General features: G+C 40.0%; 2 protein-coding genes and 1 long non-coding RNA gene across 4 annotated transcripts in view; 2 read left to right on the top strand and 1 right to left on the bottom strand.

Moving 5' to 3' along the window:
• Window positions 1–16,030, bottom strand: part of LOC144199963 (uncharacterized) — a 79,611-nt gene that overhangs the window by 36,182 nt on the left and 27,399 nt on the right. Inside the window, exon 3 of the long non-coding RNA XR_013327013.1 lies at window positions 7,229–7,338. This is a non-coding gene — a long non-coding RNA (uncharacterized LOC144199963). The remainder of the gene's footprint in view (window positions 1–7,228; window positions 7,339–16,030) is intronic.
• sp8b (sp8 transcription factor b) lies at window positions 911–7,416 on the top strand. Of its 2 annotated transcripts, none has more exons than XM_077721869.1 (3): window positions 911–964; window positions 2,932–4,266; window positions 7,245–7,416. In XM_077721869.1, exons 2-3 carry the CDS (start codon window positions 2,965–2,967, stop codon window positions 7,284–7,286), a joined length of 1,344 nt encoding a protein of 447 aa, XP_077577995.1. In that variant the 5' UTR covers window positions 911–964; window positions 2,932–2,964; the 3' UTR covers window positions 7,287–7,416. The 2 variants fall into 2 exon arrangements, with proteins under 2 accessions (XP_077577995.1, XP_077577994.1); XM_077721868.1 differs by lacking the exon at window positions 911–964 and adding an exon at window positions 2,527–2,669.
• Window positions 9,327–14,703, top strand: macc1 (MET transcriptional regulator MACC1). Its single transcript, XM_077721867.1, has 5 exons — window positions 9,327–9,470; window positions 11,050–11,159; window positions 11,235–13,243; window positions 13,390–13,578; window positions 13,916–14,703. Exons 2-5 carry the CDS (start codon window positions 11,057–11,059, stop codon window positions 14,117–14,119), a joined length of 2,505 nt encoding a protein of 834 aa, XP_077577993.1. The 5' UTR covers window positions 9,327–9,470; window positions 11,050–11,056; the 3' UTR covers window positions 14,120–14,703.

Raw genomic sequence — 16,030 nt, 5'->3', positions numbered from 1 at the left:
GTGGTATCAGAATGGCCAGCGAAAAAAACAGAAAACAGAAGCCTTCCTACTTAATGCAAAGTTTTTACATGTATTTTTAAAAAGTTGTTTATTAAAGGCTTTAGAGTCTGAAGCCACAAGTGCTGACCATCAGGTTTGATTTTGTTTCCTCCACAAGCCACTTTGATGGCAAGGCTTCCCATCAAAGCATAGTGTCTGCAGCCATGGCCCCAGTTGTTTTGTGCGTGAGCAATTGTGCCGCACGCATTATTGCGCCCACTTTGTTCGTGCTCAGCGGCCCAGAATAAGTTGCTCATTATGGCGGCCAAGGGGACAGGTTTTGAGTTTGATGTCATGGCGGTAATATAGCCCCAAAGAAAGCCTTCAATGGTGACATCTGTTCAGGGCGGCTTACAGTTCGCTATCACAGCAACCTGTGCACCATCTGAACACATACACAGCAGACGACTGTGGACAGAAATTTGAAAATAGTATTAATATTTTATTTTATTTGTCCTCTATGGAGTTGGACGCATAAGCAACATGCTGGCTGTCACACCGACCTTTGACCTGGACCTTGCTGCAATGATCACTTGCTAATTTGTGACCAAGGGCCAGCATGCACCCCACCCCCATCCTCTTCAGCCCCCTACATGCAGCACAGTTGCATGTGCTCACTCATGCCCAAGTAACAGATTTAAAAAAAAATCACCCTTTCTTAATAATATATTTTTTATTGATTATTATATAAATGACCTGATTCTTTTATTCATGCTTTTTTTCCAATTTTTGAAAGTTTTTACAAGGGATCCATTAAGCATATTCTAATAGAGGGGGTTGGCGGACTGTCTCCCAACTTAGAGCAAAGGGAATTACAAGTGTATCATTTATGTGCACGGTGCACAGTCACGCAGCTACATCGGGTGGTGATGTTAAGCTTTTAAAGGCCAACACTGATCGGTGGACGACGGAGCTGAGAGGAACGGTATGTAGCTCTTATTTAAATGTCATCGTCATTGTCACCTTTGTTTTTCCAGGCCACATTGTTGTTTGTTATGTTGCATCGAATCTATGGCTTTTGGCACAAATGTAAATAGCTAACACATTTTTTAATATTCATTAAACAAAAATCTTGATGATTTAGGTATATTCATTATATGAACAAATATATATTTAAAATATAAGAGCAAAAAAAATCCTGCATGGCTTCCAGATTTGACTTGTAAACTAAACTCTAAGTGATGATTAAGAAGCTTAAAACAATGTATATTCTAATAATGAATTGTACCTAAAAAAAATCCATTAGAAGCAATGTTATTTTAGTCTGATTTAATTATCACGTGCAACTGTCATTTAAAAAAAAAATAATAATAAAGTGCATGCTCATTCCTTCGTTTTTATACACCTGAGAGCAAAGTGGTGTGAATTAATCCGAGAGGGGGGTTGGGGGGTACTTGTCTCCAATGGTAGAAACACAAGAATTAATCAGGCACATCATCTATCACGCTATGTAATAAAGGAAGCGACATGGCCAAGGCAGATGATGTGATGAATAATCCCTGGTCGTTTTAATTAACTTTTCCCTGTCCTGTAATGACCAAGCTGGTCAACAGAGCCGGTCAATAAGCATGTTAATATCAAACAAATAAAAGTGCGGATGATTAAAAACCTCCCGTGTTATTAAATTTGAAATTCAAATGAAATGTACGCTTCCAGTGCGCGCTGCATGCAAAATAGAAAAGGACGAGTGGCGTGCATATAAACGCTTGCATGCACGCTTTGCACCCAAATTCTCATTACGTAACAACACCTATAACAAAAAGCATGCCAATAAAGTGATGAACCTTATTGCACAGTGGAATATTTATATTCGAAATTCAGCCTGTGCAATCACTTATTTCTATAAATAATAACGACCCCAGCATTATCTCAATATAGGAGATTTTACCAAAAGTGTACCATCAAACGCATCAACATAATTGACGACAATTACAAGAGATATTTTCAATATAAGGTCCCTCAGGAGGGAACAAAGCCACCTTTATATGCTGGAAGTTTGTGTATATTAAGTTAAGCATGTGGATTTTTTTGTCGTGTGTTGTTTTAAAAGGAATAGGTCAGAATTGTGCTCGAGATCAAATACAACAAAACCGTATGTTATAATAATGTTTTGAATGAACGAAAAATGAGATTTTTTTATGTATAACTTTTATTGACGCCCTGCTCATCCGCCCTTGACTCTTCTAATTTATGGAAAGTGATGTTCTGTAAAAAATCTCAATAAGTGGCCCCCTAATTCCTCCCTCCTTATTCACTCTCATTTAACTTTACCTTCCTTCCGCTGTCTTTTATTATGGAGGGGGCGGCCTGGGGGGTGGAGAGCCCTGTCTATTGATGACCTCACGGGGGCCGTGTGGTGTCCGCGCGGCGCGCTGGAGCCGCTGATTGGACGCCCGTGTCACAGCGCCACTTCAAAGCCGCAGAGGAGCTGCGGGACCGTGGAAGAATGGGCGGAACGCATCATTGTATTGCACACCTCTAAAAAAAAAAAAGAAAAAAAAAGAGAAAGAAAAAAGAAAAGAAAAGAAAGAAAACGGGGGGAAAACACTGCTCGGATTCATAAATATAAAAAGATCCTCGGAGGAGGGCTGTGGGTTTTTTTGTGTGTGATGGCAACTTCACTTCTAGGGGTGAGTCTCCGAAAAGGACTTTCTTACTTGCTTCAATTAGTTCTTGTCATTGGCTGCTGCTTGGTTAGGGGGGATTGCACTTTTTTTTAGAAAAAAAGATCGGGGCAAAGTGATTTCTGTTTTCGGTAGATGGGATAAAAAGTTGAGTGCGCTTGTCATTGTTTTTGTCCAAGTTTAGACACAGGTACGCAGGTCTAGATGAAAAAGTGCGTCTCGGCAAAGAAGCACCGTAACTGACTAACTTGCTGTTTTCTCCGTCCAGGAGGAGCCGAGATTGGGATCGACTCCTTTAGCCATGTTAGCTGCAACATGTAACAAAATCGGGAGTCCAAGCCCTTCGCCTTCCGCTATTTCGGATAATTCCTCTTCGTTCGGGAAGGGCTTCCACCCGTGGAAGAGAGCCGCCGCTGCAGCCGCCGCAGCCAGCAGCTGCAGCCTTGGCTCCGGCCTGTCCGGCTTCGGGGTTTCGCGCAACGGCTCAGCCATCTCGGACTCATTCGCTTCCAACGGCCCTACGGGCTCCAGCGCCTTCTCCCTCACGTCCGGCGCTTCGTCCGGTTCCCACTTTGGAAACGACTACTCCGTGTTCCAAGCATCCGTGTCAAATGGCTCGCAAGAGCCGGCCCACCAGCCCGTGTTCATCTCCAAGGTGCACACGTCCGTGGACAGCCTCCAGGGCATCTACCCCAGGATGAGTGTGGCACATCCCTACGAGTCCTGGTTCAAGTCGTCTCATCCGGGGATCCCCGCGGGAGACGTCGGGAGCACGGGCGCGTCCGCCTGGTGGGACGTGGGAGCCGGCTGGATTGACGTCCAGAACCCCAACGGAGCCGCGCTCCAGACGTCGTTACATTCCGGCGGACTGCAGACGTCCTTGCACTCCCCCCTGGGCGGATATAATTCTGAATATTCCACTTTAAGTCATTCTGCCTTCAGTGCCAACCCCTCTCCGCACCTGTTGACCGGCGGCCAGCACCTGATGGACGGCTTCAAGCCGGTGCTCTCCTCCTACCCGGACACGAGCCCGTCTCCGCTCACCGGGGCGGGGGGTACCATGCTCTCCGGGGGTCCGCCCGCCTCCCTGGCCGGCTCCCCCAGGTCCTCCGCGCGGCGCTACTCGGGCAGAGCTACCTGCGACTGTCCCAATTGCCAGGAGGCCGAGAGACTGGGACCGGCCGGGGCCAGCCTGCGGAGGAAAGGCCTCCACAGCTGTCACATCCCCGGTTGCGGGAAGGTTTACGGCAAAACGTCGCACCTCAAGGCGCACTTGCGCTGGCACACCGGCGAGCGGCCGTTCGTGTGCAACTGGCTCTTTTGCGGCAAGCGCTTCACACGCTCCGACGAACTCCAGCGACACTTGCGCACGCACACCGGTGAGAAAAGGTTCGCATGCCCCGTGTGCAACAAAAGGTTTATGCGCAGCGACCACCTGAGTAAGCACGTCAAGACTCACAGTGCCGGTGGATCGGCCGGCTCGGGCTCCGGGGGAAGCGGGGGGAAGCGAGGGAGCGATACCGACAGTGAGCACAGTGCACCGGGGAGCCCCCCGTGCCACTCCCCGGACCTGTTGCACCCGGCAGAGGCAAGGCAGGGCGTGGTGAGCATGAACGGCCTCTAACTTCGCTTGCTTGACGTTCAAAAAGTGTATGAACGACGACAAAGTGTCGGACATTAGCTGGAAGGACTTGACAGTGCTGGCCATTATACTGTAACGTGTGTGTGTGTGCGTGTGTGTTTCAGGGGGATAGGTCATGTATATTTCCCAGTGAAGACATAACACTAGTGTGTGCACAATGATCCGTCGTCTAAAAAAGGCCTTTAGATTTTTCTGTCAGATGCAGTTTGGTGGGTATTTTATTAAAAAAGCCAAGACATTTCTTAAATGATATCTCATTGGCACACAACATGTTAAACTGTTATTTCTAGAATTAGGCCTAGACATTTCCCAGTAAGGAAGGGCCAGTTTGTGTATGCATGTGTCATTCGTTTCTTAAGAAAGAGAGCTCCAAAAGCATTTCTCCAAAAGAGCACGGAAGTACAGATCATGCATTGGTTAAAATAGAACAACATTCAGCGTATGCACAAAACTCCATCTAATTTATTGCAAAAATGGCCCAAAACAGTTATATTAAATCTGTGCATTTCTGTCACTCATAAAGAAAATGAGTATACTTTTTTTTAAATTTGGACATTATAAATTGGCGTGTAAATTATGAATGAAGAATCTCATTTTTCTGGGGTAGGACAGTAGTGCACCATTATCTAATTTAGTGGATGCACAATGATCCGTGTCATGTCTTAAGAAAATAAGCTTTTAAATTTTTTTGTGGGCTCGTTAATGGTATGCTTGACTACTCTCGATGATCCTTTCACTGAAAAATAGACCGCTGTATTTTGGGGCAATGACTTAACAGTTATGCTTATCTTAATGCACGACGGAAGTTTGTCATATTGGGATATGAGACCTACAAATAGTTAAGTGCATACTAGTTTGTGTATTTTAGTTTATGATGCCCCATTTTGCAAGGGAAACACAGGCCTGCAAATTACAGAGTATAGGCATGACAGTGAACAACAATGTTCCATCATGCAGTCATTTATTGGAGAAAATATAGGCACTTCTTTTTGGATTGACATTTTGCTGTTCTAATAGAAATATCTCGTGTAACTGTGCAAAAAAATGGGGGGTGAGGGGTTCATTCATATTGAGGCTGCAAAAAGTTGTGCTGTCATAGATTTTGTTCGCAGCAAACTCTGGCACTTTATATTACTGAGAAGGATGATGAAAATACTAACTCGGTGAAGAATAAAGGAGGATAATTGGGCCGTTTGGTTATCTGGCCATGACACTCACACACATATTCGCAGACTTTGTGTCTAGTCCATTTGTGCCAAGGCAAGTTTGTACTTTTTATTTGAGGAGGTCCTTTATCTGACTGCAAAATGTGCTGTAAATATTGAACCATGTAGGTTAGAATATACGCCCATGTCAAAGGTGAGTATGTATTTGTCCAGGAGACGATTTTGTATAGCTATTTCTAGTTGTATATGGACTCTAGTAAATATTTGAAAATATACGCGGAGATGTACTTTGGATATTTTGCTTTGACATGATATGAAATGTATTGTGGGAATTCTATTTAACCACGATTTTTCTTGTATTTAGGGGTCTATTGTTAGGCGCACTTTTGAATTTATTTGTAAGGTTTGGAGATGATTACTGTTTACCCACTCTTGTTTTTTTATTTAAGTAAGCATGTTGTAAAGTGATCTTAATTTTACAATATATTCTTTTCGTTTGGTTTTCCCCATTCTAAGAATGGCTTTTTATGTGAGCCACTCAATAAAGGCAGTATGGACTCAGAATCACTTTGTTGGATTGATTAAATGATTGGCAATTCAACTTTTTCTATTATTGGAAAACATTCAATGATTATTCTATTTTGAAATACATTGTTAAGTATCTTACGTTTAAAATCAGAAGTTACATTTTATTTAATACAAACAGGACCTTGCATTGGTTCATTAATAATTACTTTTCCGCAATTCTTCAAACAAACACATAGGTAGGTTTAATAAGCAACAAATACAAATTAAATCATATATATTGACATTTTGGGGGGAAAATTAAATGAGTAAGATTTAGAAAAAAATTAAAGCAAGTTGGACCATTTCGCATGAGTGCGGAATTGATCAAAAAATAATTGCGTCGTTTACAACATTTCAGTTGCTTTGAATTCTGAATAGTGTGCCATAAGACTACGGCTATTAGTGTAGTGTTTATATATTATTTTAAAATTCAATTTAGTTACATATTTAAAAACATAGAGGCTAGGCTGGTGGTGTCTGAAAAAGGGGGAGCTATCGGTGCAGAGTCTTTTTCTGACTTGATTAACACTTAAATAATACATGTTCTTGCCTCTGTAAATATTATTGTATTTTGATTGGACGAATTTGGTAATAGCTGCAAAAATACGCTTTCTGTGTTGAGAAAGAAAATGGTTACGTCTGATTATATAAATAATTCAAGGTAGAACCAACCGTTTTAATATTATAAAACGTTTCTGTTTTTCATTAAATCGTCATATCCACTTGAAGGGTAATGAATGTGAAGCTTCAACTTCTTCGGGCTACGTTTCTGTTGCACATTATACTGTACAATTGGACTGCACGCAAGATTGAATAATGGAAAGAGAACGCCGAATTATAATGCATGTACTAACATTTTAGCACTTATGATTATTGTGACATTTAGGCATTCCTAAGAAATGCACCACCTGATAGAGGTGATTTTAAAAAGCCATGCTTGAAAGGCAAGGGAGTAAAGTAGTTTAAACTTGTACAACAATAGACAATCTTTCATCGCCCTCTATCGTTCAAAATGTTTTGTCCACGTAATGCAATCTGAACATTAGTTGTCTGCAAAACCGAGTGAACAAACTTAACACAAATTTGTGGATGAGCATTATGTGCTCCTATTCCAAACAATGAACCACGAGACTGCCTGAACGTATGACCCTCAAAGCATTTATATTTTTATATCAATTGATTTTCTGTACCTCTTATCCTCATCAGGGTTGCAGGGGTGCTGGAGCCTATCCCAAGCCTGACAAGTGAGATGTTTTCACGCCATCAGTGGTCATCTTCAATGGCGAAGTATACTCATCACCTGTTGTATACAAGACAAGAACCCCAATGAGAAATTTGAACTGTCAAACATGGATAAAGACACTGTTTCCATTCAACAAACAAGGCATAGGCTATTTTCTAAATAAAAAATCACACTACCATTCCCATCAAACTGACCTATTTGAGGTATTAAAATAATGGCTAGAATTTGACAAAGTCCAGGTAAGTGTACCACTGGTGTAGCATTTCTTATGATTACTGGAATTTTGATTTCTTCGTGTAACGAGTTTAGTTTTTTTTAAATGGTGTGTTGCAATGAAAACAGTGTGCATTTTAATTTTAGATCTAGTATGGTCATGTCTCTGGCTTACTTATTTATTTCAGTGTTTCTCTGGGCCAAGACGTACATTTAACTTTAGAAAATATTCATGGCACAGCACCATGAGTTGAGATTGTTGCTGTTGTTGTTAACAGCCCTTTTGGAGTCAAATGGGATTGGAATCATTATCAGGCTTCATTGGGAACAGTATATGTTAGGGCTGGATGATAATGGAGTGAAAACTGACATTGTAAATTTGGGGTTATTGCGATAAATTACGATGTTTGCTGGGCTTCAAAAAAAATGTACGATTTTTCATCAGATGACCAGACTAAGGTTGATTAGTGAGCCTGCACACGTCGTGATGTTGAGAAAGAAACAAGACATTTTTCAGGTAGGCCTAGTATTATGAACAATGTATCAAATATTTGAACTGCAAACCAAATCATTATCTTTACTAAGTTTCAAAAACACAATGAATGATAACTAGAGTAGATGTCCCAAAGTAGAACTATTTGGAGGTCAACCAAAATGCTAAGAAGAAACTATGCCTAAAAATGGAAGTATAAATCTTGATGTCAGTTGTAGACTATTTACAATGGTACGTCTCCACCAAGTGGTTAAGTACTGAAGTGAATTTCATTCACGTTAAAAATTAAAAATAAAACCTGGCCGTCAATAATTTATTTACAACCGTCAAAATAAATTAATCAGAAAAAACAAAGTTATCAAAAATCATTAAAAAACAATCCTCAAAATAAAGTAATCTGAAAAACTGAATTGAGGAAAAACTTCTAAAAAAATATATATATATTTAGAAACACAATGGTTTAAAAAAATACTAGTTACAAAAAACAACTCCAAAGATGAATTAACTTGAAAAACAGCTTGGTCTTTTTTTTTTTTAATGGAATATGCTTACTTCTGTAGCACAGAACTGAAAGCACTTCATGTTTGAAGGTTCCGAGACAAGAAATTAATGATTGACTTAGAAATGTCAATGGCCTTCTTTTCACTCTATCGTTTCATTATGGTTGTTGCCTCTGATTTGATTTTATTATTTTGTATAACCCACGTACTATTTCAAGTCTATCTTGATACCTTTCATTTTGACTGTAGTATGGAAGGGGGTTTTGGGAGCAATCATTTGCTTTATTATCTTTAAGAAAATTCTGAGTGTAGTGTATTAAATATCGTTGTATACAAAAATAAAATAATTTGTAAAGGAATTGCTGCTGCTCTTTGGCATAAAGCCACTTTTTTTCAAAACATCCCACCAGTAATAGAGTAAATGGTTCATTAGTTAACATGGCATCTGCCCTTGTAGAGATTACTAACTCCAGTTAACCTTCGCTTGGGGCTTGATCACACAAAAGAGCAGTGATACCCAAACAAAGTAAAATCAATGTTTAAAAAAAACACGGTGTGGCAATTCAAATGAAAACGGTGATGTTTTTACCATGTTCTCTTTCTATTACATTTAATTAAAGTTGATTATTTGTATTGTTTCACACGTGTATTATAATTATTGTGCCAGGTGTATGACAATCTTTCATCTGAGACTCGGTTTGTCTGGAAGCCCTCGAAACCACCGCTCAGTTTCAGGTGTTGTAATGTCAAATGGTAAATACTAAAGGTGCATTGTGGAGGTTGAAGCATGCATGGTGTAATATAAGCTCCTCCTTCGCCAAGTTTATGTGCCGGCCCAATATGCTCGGAGTGTGTGAAGGCACCGCTGACCCGTACATAACAAGGATACACTTTTCAAGAGCACAAACAAAAAGTTAATGTTTGTGGAGCCTCTTTTTCTGACAGAGTACTAGAGGAAAAACTACAAACATCTAATGCCGATGGTGAGATATTATTTTCTTGATATTATGGCATGTTTTATTGTTTTATATAGTCTTGCTCTGACATCACTGTTTTACCCTCACACCTGTTGAGAATGCATTACTGTTGAGAGTATTGACTGCATTCATTTGAATACTATTTCAATATTATGGTTGTATATAAAACATTGGCTCAAATCATTGAAGGAAATGGAGCAAACAGTTTAGTTACAGTTTGAACACAACCAGAGGCTCAGAGGGAAACTGACAGTAATATCTTAAAGACAGACAAGACTAACCTGTTTTGTTCACAGTTGTAAGAAAGCACATTATTGATGAGTGACTCACTGTGACATTTCTTGAATGGGTTTTATCGTTTTTACGCCAACACGTGACGCATTGGCAAGCTGGAGCAATTCTCCAATTTGAATACTGTTTCATAGCAAGAATGACAGAAAGACTTGCACTGAGCAAAAATAACTTCAATAATTTATATTAGGTTTGTTGGGTGTGCTGTTTACTTAGTTATTTAGGCTCTAAGGGCATTTGAGATTCTTTTCTCAAATCTGTTTCAGTAATCTTCATCCAAACACTCAAACACTAAACAAGTATTTCATGTTTAAACTATTTTTAATATGACATTAAGTAGAGTGTAACTGTCATCTCATAAATTGAGATTGTTTCAGGCAATAGGATTGGATAATCCACAATGGGATGCTTCATTTTTGGTAGGTTGTATGTACCATATGAGAATAGTATACTAAATATTAAATGGACATTAAGCTACTCATCAGTATAGAACCATTATTAACTGCACAAGATATGTTCGTGAGTAAAATTAAAATACTTATCCAAAGAAAAAGAGTTGATTTCCATGACAAAAATGTTGACATCTTAAATAAATTATGCACAATCTACAATGGTGGAATGATAAAATACGCTGTAAAGGTCTTGGTATGCCTAGAAGGTAAACGTATTCACAACATAACTGACACAGACGTTCCATTGATATTTTTAGGACAGTGTATTGATGTTGTGGAGTTTGTCCTCTGACTGAGTTTAATTAACTCTGCTAAGATTTTTAGACCCCAAGAGGCATGGCTCAAGATTTCACACACTTTCTTACTCTTAGTGAGGATACTAACTACAATGGCTACTCCTCTGTCATTCATGAATGGATCAGAATGAAATTTGGTGCAGGAATGTATAGGTATATATCTTTGTTTTAATCAATTGCCAACTTTTTGTTGCCTGTAGGTTCTGAGTTTGTCAGTAGAGAGTATGCACACTGTTTGTGTGTGCTTATCATATCTCTGGGCTGGTGATAACCGAGTTTTAGGGTGCTGCACAGTCGAAGTTCATTTGAATTTGTTTTGAGACCTGTTATTTTCAAATATTTTTGATGACAAAGGAAATTAGACTTATTTTATGGTTTCATGCTCCAGAACTGGTAGGATGTGTTGTATTTTTGATGGGTGGCTATCTGGGACAAGTTTGCTCATAACTTTTCAAGGTCTATAGGGGCAATTAGAACAAGTGTAACGTTACTGACTTCTCTTTGACGTTCTGATTATAACCACAAAATATTTTTCAACAATTACAGATTAAAAATGGATAATTCCTTGCCATGTGCAGGGAGTCTTGTGAGAAGCAGATCTGAGGGGACACTGATTGACCTGGATGAAAATGCTCTGAATGGGAAAAATCTGACTGGTAATTTCTGTAAATTGTAAGAAACATATTTCAAATGATAAAATACTTTGTTCTTTGTTTTCCTTTTTTAAATAGATGGAAATGGTCCACAAAAGTATGACAAGTTACGACAAAATCCATTTTGGAACAAGCTGCCTGGATCCAATCCTTTCTTAGATGATATTGTAAACAATTCAGAAAGATTCACTTCTAACACATCACATACATTTGCAGGGACCGCAAAACCGCGGAATACAGAAAATGAGGACGCGATTAGCCTATCCTCGGATGAAGGCAATGTGGAGAACTTTCTGGAAAAGAAAAACAAAGCCAACAACAAATCTGGGAGATGGAAAAGTGCCACAGATCTTCTGGATAATTTGGAAAGGAAGAAACCAAAGAGGGGTGATAGCTTCAAGCCGTCAAACCATGTTCTAAATCCTGATTTTGAGTGGCTAAAAAATGACAGAGAAGCCTACAAAATGGCTTGGTTGAGTCACAGGCAGTTAACTCGCTCTTGTCTAGACCTAAATGTGATTAGCCAAAGTCCTGGATGGGCTCAAACTCAGGCAACAAACTTTCAGGTGATCTCTAAACTTGGCCATGATGGAGGCACAGTCTACCTGCCAGACTCTGAAATTAGTATTCATGTCCCAGAGGGCCATGTCCCTTTTGGCGAAGTTCAGGAAGTAACACTGAAAGCAATGCTTGACCCTCCACCGGGACTCAACAACAACTACACTACCACTGTGAGTCCACTTGTGGAGGTAGTTCTCAGCAACATCAACACAAAAGGTTCAATCTCTTTGAAGATGAAGCTTTCAGGAGAGGTACGGAGTGACCCGTTAAGTCAGAAACTGACAACAATCGTTGGACTCTTGTCATGCAAACGAGAAGGACCATATGAGGACGTAAACAATTGTAACATTTTAGGAAACATAATGCAAATGCAACTGCACCAGCTGAAGACACATTTTTATGTGATAGCAGTTGCAAAGGCTTCAGTAATTCAGTCCCCGGAAATGTCAGTTTGGAATTACCTCCACCGTCAAACCACTATTGCTGTTTATGGCCCCAGGTACATCCACCCATCTTTTAAGGTTGTGTTAGTTATATGCTGTCATGAGAACGTACCACCAAAGCTTCCTTTTTCAGATATTTGTCGAGGAAACAAACAACTGCCTCCACTTGTGCTACAGCTCTGGGGAACGCATCACCTTAGGAATGACAACCTGCAGGACCTGTTTGTCACCACAAGTATCAAGGGCTCCACGTTTAAAATAAGACACGAGGACAAGGTGAAAGAAGTGAGGCAGAGCCAGCTTAAGATTGGGACGGTGCTGCATTTGCCAGTTGCATTATCTTGCACTGTCTGCAAAGAAATGACTCCTTTTCAGTTAGACTTGCAAGTAAGCGAATCCAACACATCAATTGTTGCATGTTTCCAGGTCCCTTCCCCTCCTGCAGCACCAGTTCGAGTTGACAGGCGCATGTTAAATCAAACTAGTAGAAAACGTGTTGAGGTGTCAAGGACATGCTCTATACCTGAGGAGCGAGTTCCAGATTCCCCCCCATTTAAAGATGGGCCCGTGAACCTAAAATGGTATGGAGTATCGTTAAAGTCAGTTATCCGTCAGCCACGTGTGGACTACCTACTGGAATACTTCAAGGGAGACACGATAGCTCTCTTATCAAAGGCGACTGTTAGATCAGTTGGGAATTCAAAGGGAAAGCAGTGGTACATTGGTTTCCTCAGGGGCAGGACTGGTTTGGTTCATTGCAAAAATGTCAAGCTTATTACAGCGGATCAGGTGATCGACTTCACTGGCATTCACGTAACTACAGAGGTACTTCTGGACAATATGACACAACCATTCAAGAAGCTTACATACATGTACTCGGCCATCCAGACACTAGTCACAGAGCATGTAACCAATTGGAGAGGTTTTGCAGATGCTTTAGGGTATTACAATCTATCGCTGGACATTATCACTCGTCGAATTGCTGAAACAGAGGCTGATAAGGTGGACTGCGTGCTGGAAAAGCTAAAGGAAGACTGCCACGCCGAGAGAAGTGGGAAGAAATTCCTTCATGAACTCATGGTTGTAAGTAGTAATAAAATCAAAAAGACTGCCAACACTTGGCAGAACATTTTGTTGTCAGACAGTATTTGAAATTTACACTCTCATTCTCTTGCTAAATCTAATCTGACTGTTCTACTGGGAATGTATGGCTGTGTTTTTCTTTTAAGGGTCTATTAAAGATGGACAGCCTCAATCTTGTGACCCAAGTGATTCAAAATACAATAATCCTGTCCACTGCCGTGGAGTTGGGGAGCCGATGGCGGGAGCTCACTGATAAAATGGGAAAACTGACCAGTGCTCAAATCGCTGTGTATGAGGCACCACACAGAGGAAAAGATGGTGAAGTTGGGTCTCAGGTTAGTTACCCCTTGTTTATTTTCTTTCTGTTTTCTTGCCTGATTGGAAAGATACACCGGTAGATTTCATCTTCTATCAATTGTTAAATGGGGTAGTCAGCGACAGCCTCGGCTAACACAATTGACCTCTCATGGCTGCTTGTTAAATCATGTGTCAATGTCTTGAAAACTATGCTACAATTTGGCATCCTTTTTTTGGTAATGAGACACTTCTCAGCAAAAAAAAACAATGATTTTTCTAAACATAGCATTTAAAATTTCCAACAGTATGAACAGAATGTTTCATGAAAGTTTAAAAGAAAAAAAATTAGTATTTTTGTGTCTCATTGTCTTTCAGTTAATGTGGAAGCCAGCCTACGACTACCTCTACACCTGGAGTCAGCGTTACGGAAACAATTACAGAGACATGATTCAAGACCTTCACCTGGTCCTAGATAAGATGAAGAACCCTGCCACGAGACAGTGGAGACAGCTAACCGGTGCCCTTATAACTGTCAACTGCCTCGACCTCTTCCGGGCCTCAGCATACCCAAAAAACTAGGCACTTTACAATCAGCACACAATAATGCTTCTGCCCTAAGACTATTTCTCTTTGATAACCCAATGGTTCAGTCCTTTAAATACAAGAGTAATCTACCTGTCTGGGGGAAAGAAATGAGGCTCTAGTGAAAAACTATCGCAGTAAAATTCACATTGAAGTTTAAATGCACTGAAAAAATTAACCTCATCCATTTTTGTTGACATACACAATATAAATATGGTTACACAATGTATTCTGTTGTATATATTTGTTGTACTTTATGCTTAAAGTTAAAATGTTCCTTTTAAATCCATTGATGTGATATTACTAATAATGAGGAAACGCATCTGGTTTAAGACACCAAAAAATGTGAAACAGAGAAATATAATTGTGAATTATTTACGTGAATTAACTTGCATGATTTATATGTATTTCTTGAGTACTCTTCCAAAGTGAATAATTAGTTGTATTGTAATGTATTGTACAAGTCATTGTTACTTCCTATGCAATATGTTACCAAATGTTTTTCAGAAGCACTGTGGATCATTGTTTCTGGTGCTATTAGAAAGATATTGCATTTCCTAAAAATACAAACTACAACTTTAGTAGCCATTGTTTTCTTAATGCTTTAGTCCTCATTTGCAGGCGAGGACACACTGCTAAACTGACTCTGCTTCTGAAAAGAAAATCTCACTTTGAGGTGTGGCAACTTTCTTCAACGGTCATGAGAAAATAAGCGTGACGGAAAAACAACATTTTAGGTCCCACCTTTGAGTGCAGCTTTTAAATTCCTGAAATCTTTAGAAGTGGACTCAGGAATTTGTATGCAGGGTCAACTTGAAATCCACTTTCATTTGTCAAACAGAGGATTGGAGTTGGGTAAGAAAAATGTAGAGCTTAGTGTTTTTAGTTTTACTAGTATTAACTCAAAGGCTTCCATGGATGGCAATGGACGCCCAATTAATTTTGAACAGGAGTGCTGGCAGCAAGTGTTTTATCCCATCATCAAATTGGATTGAACCGTCAATCACAGTGAAAGAACTACTGAAATAAACTTCCAGAAAAACTACAACCAGCCCAACTCAATATAACACTGGATTTTTTTCATATATTTATGTAAAACAAAATACTGAAATTCCACACACTTTGCTACATTACCCCCATCTAATGGAGAGGGGCTGTTTGAGTGGATAGCTCCCTCTACTTTTAAACTAGAGAAGTGCAAGTATAGGCTGATTTAGTCTTCCTTGCAGACCATAGTCAATAATATTTTCATATCTCTGTGGGGCAATAAAAACTGGGTACCAGGCCACAGTGAGACTGACAATCATTCACACTCACACTTATACCTAGGGCCAATTTAGAGTGTTAAACCAGCCTACTCAGCATGTTTTTTGGGATGAGGGAGTGCCCAAAGAAAACCCACACAAGCCCGGGGAGAACATGCAAGCTCCATACAGTTAAGATTGACCTGGGATCAAACCCCGGACCACATAACTTTGAGGCCAACGTGCAAAGCACTTTTCCGCCACTGATATCTGAATGGAATATATCCAGAAAATAAATAAAAATATAAAACAAAAAAACACACGTTTTAGACCATACATTAGTCTTCATCAAATGAAAAGTAGAAGAAACTAAAAATCCCTCTGTCGTGACATTCTGCATCCAAAAGATAGCGCTCTTAAACCAACAATAGAGGGAGAAAGAGAGAAAAAGTGTGTGAGAGAGAGAAAGAGAAAGGGAGGGGGTGAGAGGGAGAGAGGGGAGACAGAGGGGGGGGGGGGGGTTATAAAATATATGTATGGATGTACATATATGTATAGATATATTCATTCATTTTCCATCCCAGCCAACTGTGGTTGCCAGCCAATTGCAGCGTATACTGAGACGAATGACCATTCATGCTCACAGCTAGGGACAATTTAGAGA

The sequence above is a fragment of the Stigmatopora nigra genome, chromosome 7 (assembly GCF_051989575.1).
Source record: "Stigmatopora nigra isolate UIUO_SnigA chromosome 7, RoL_Snig_1.1, whole genome shotgun sequence".
Taxonomy (NCBI): domain Eukaryota; kingdom Metazoa; phylum Chordata; class Actinopteri; order Syngnathiformes; family Syngnathidae; genus Stigmatopora; species Stigmatopora nigra.
The sequence above is the reverse complement of the archived record's forward strand: the minus strand, read 5'-3'. Positions and strand labels throughout refer to the sequence as shown.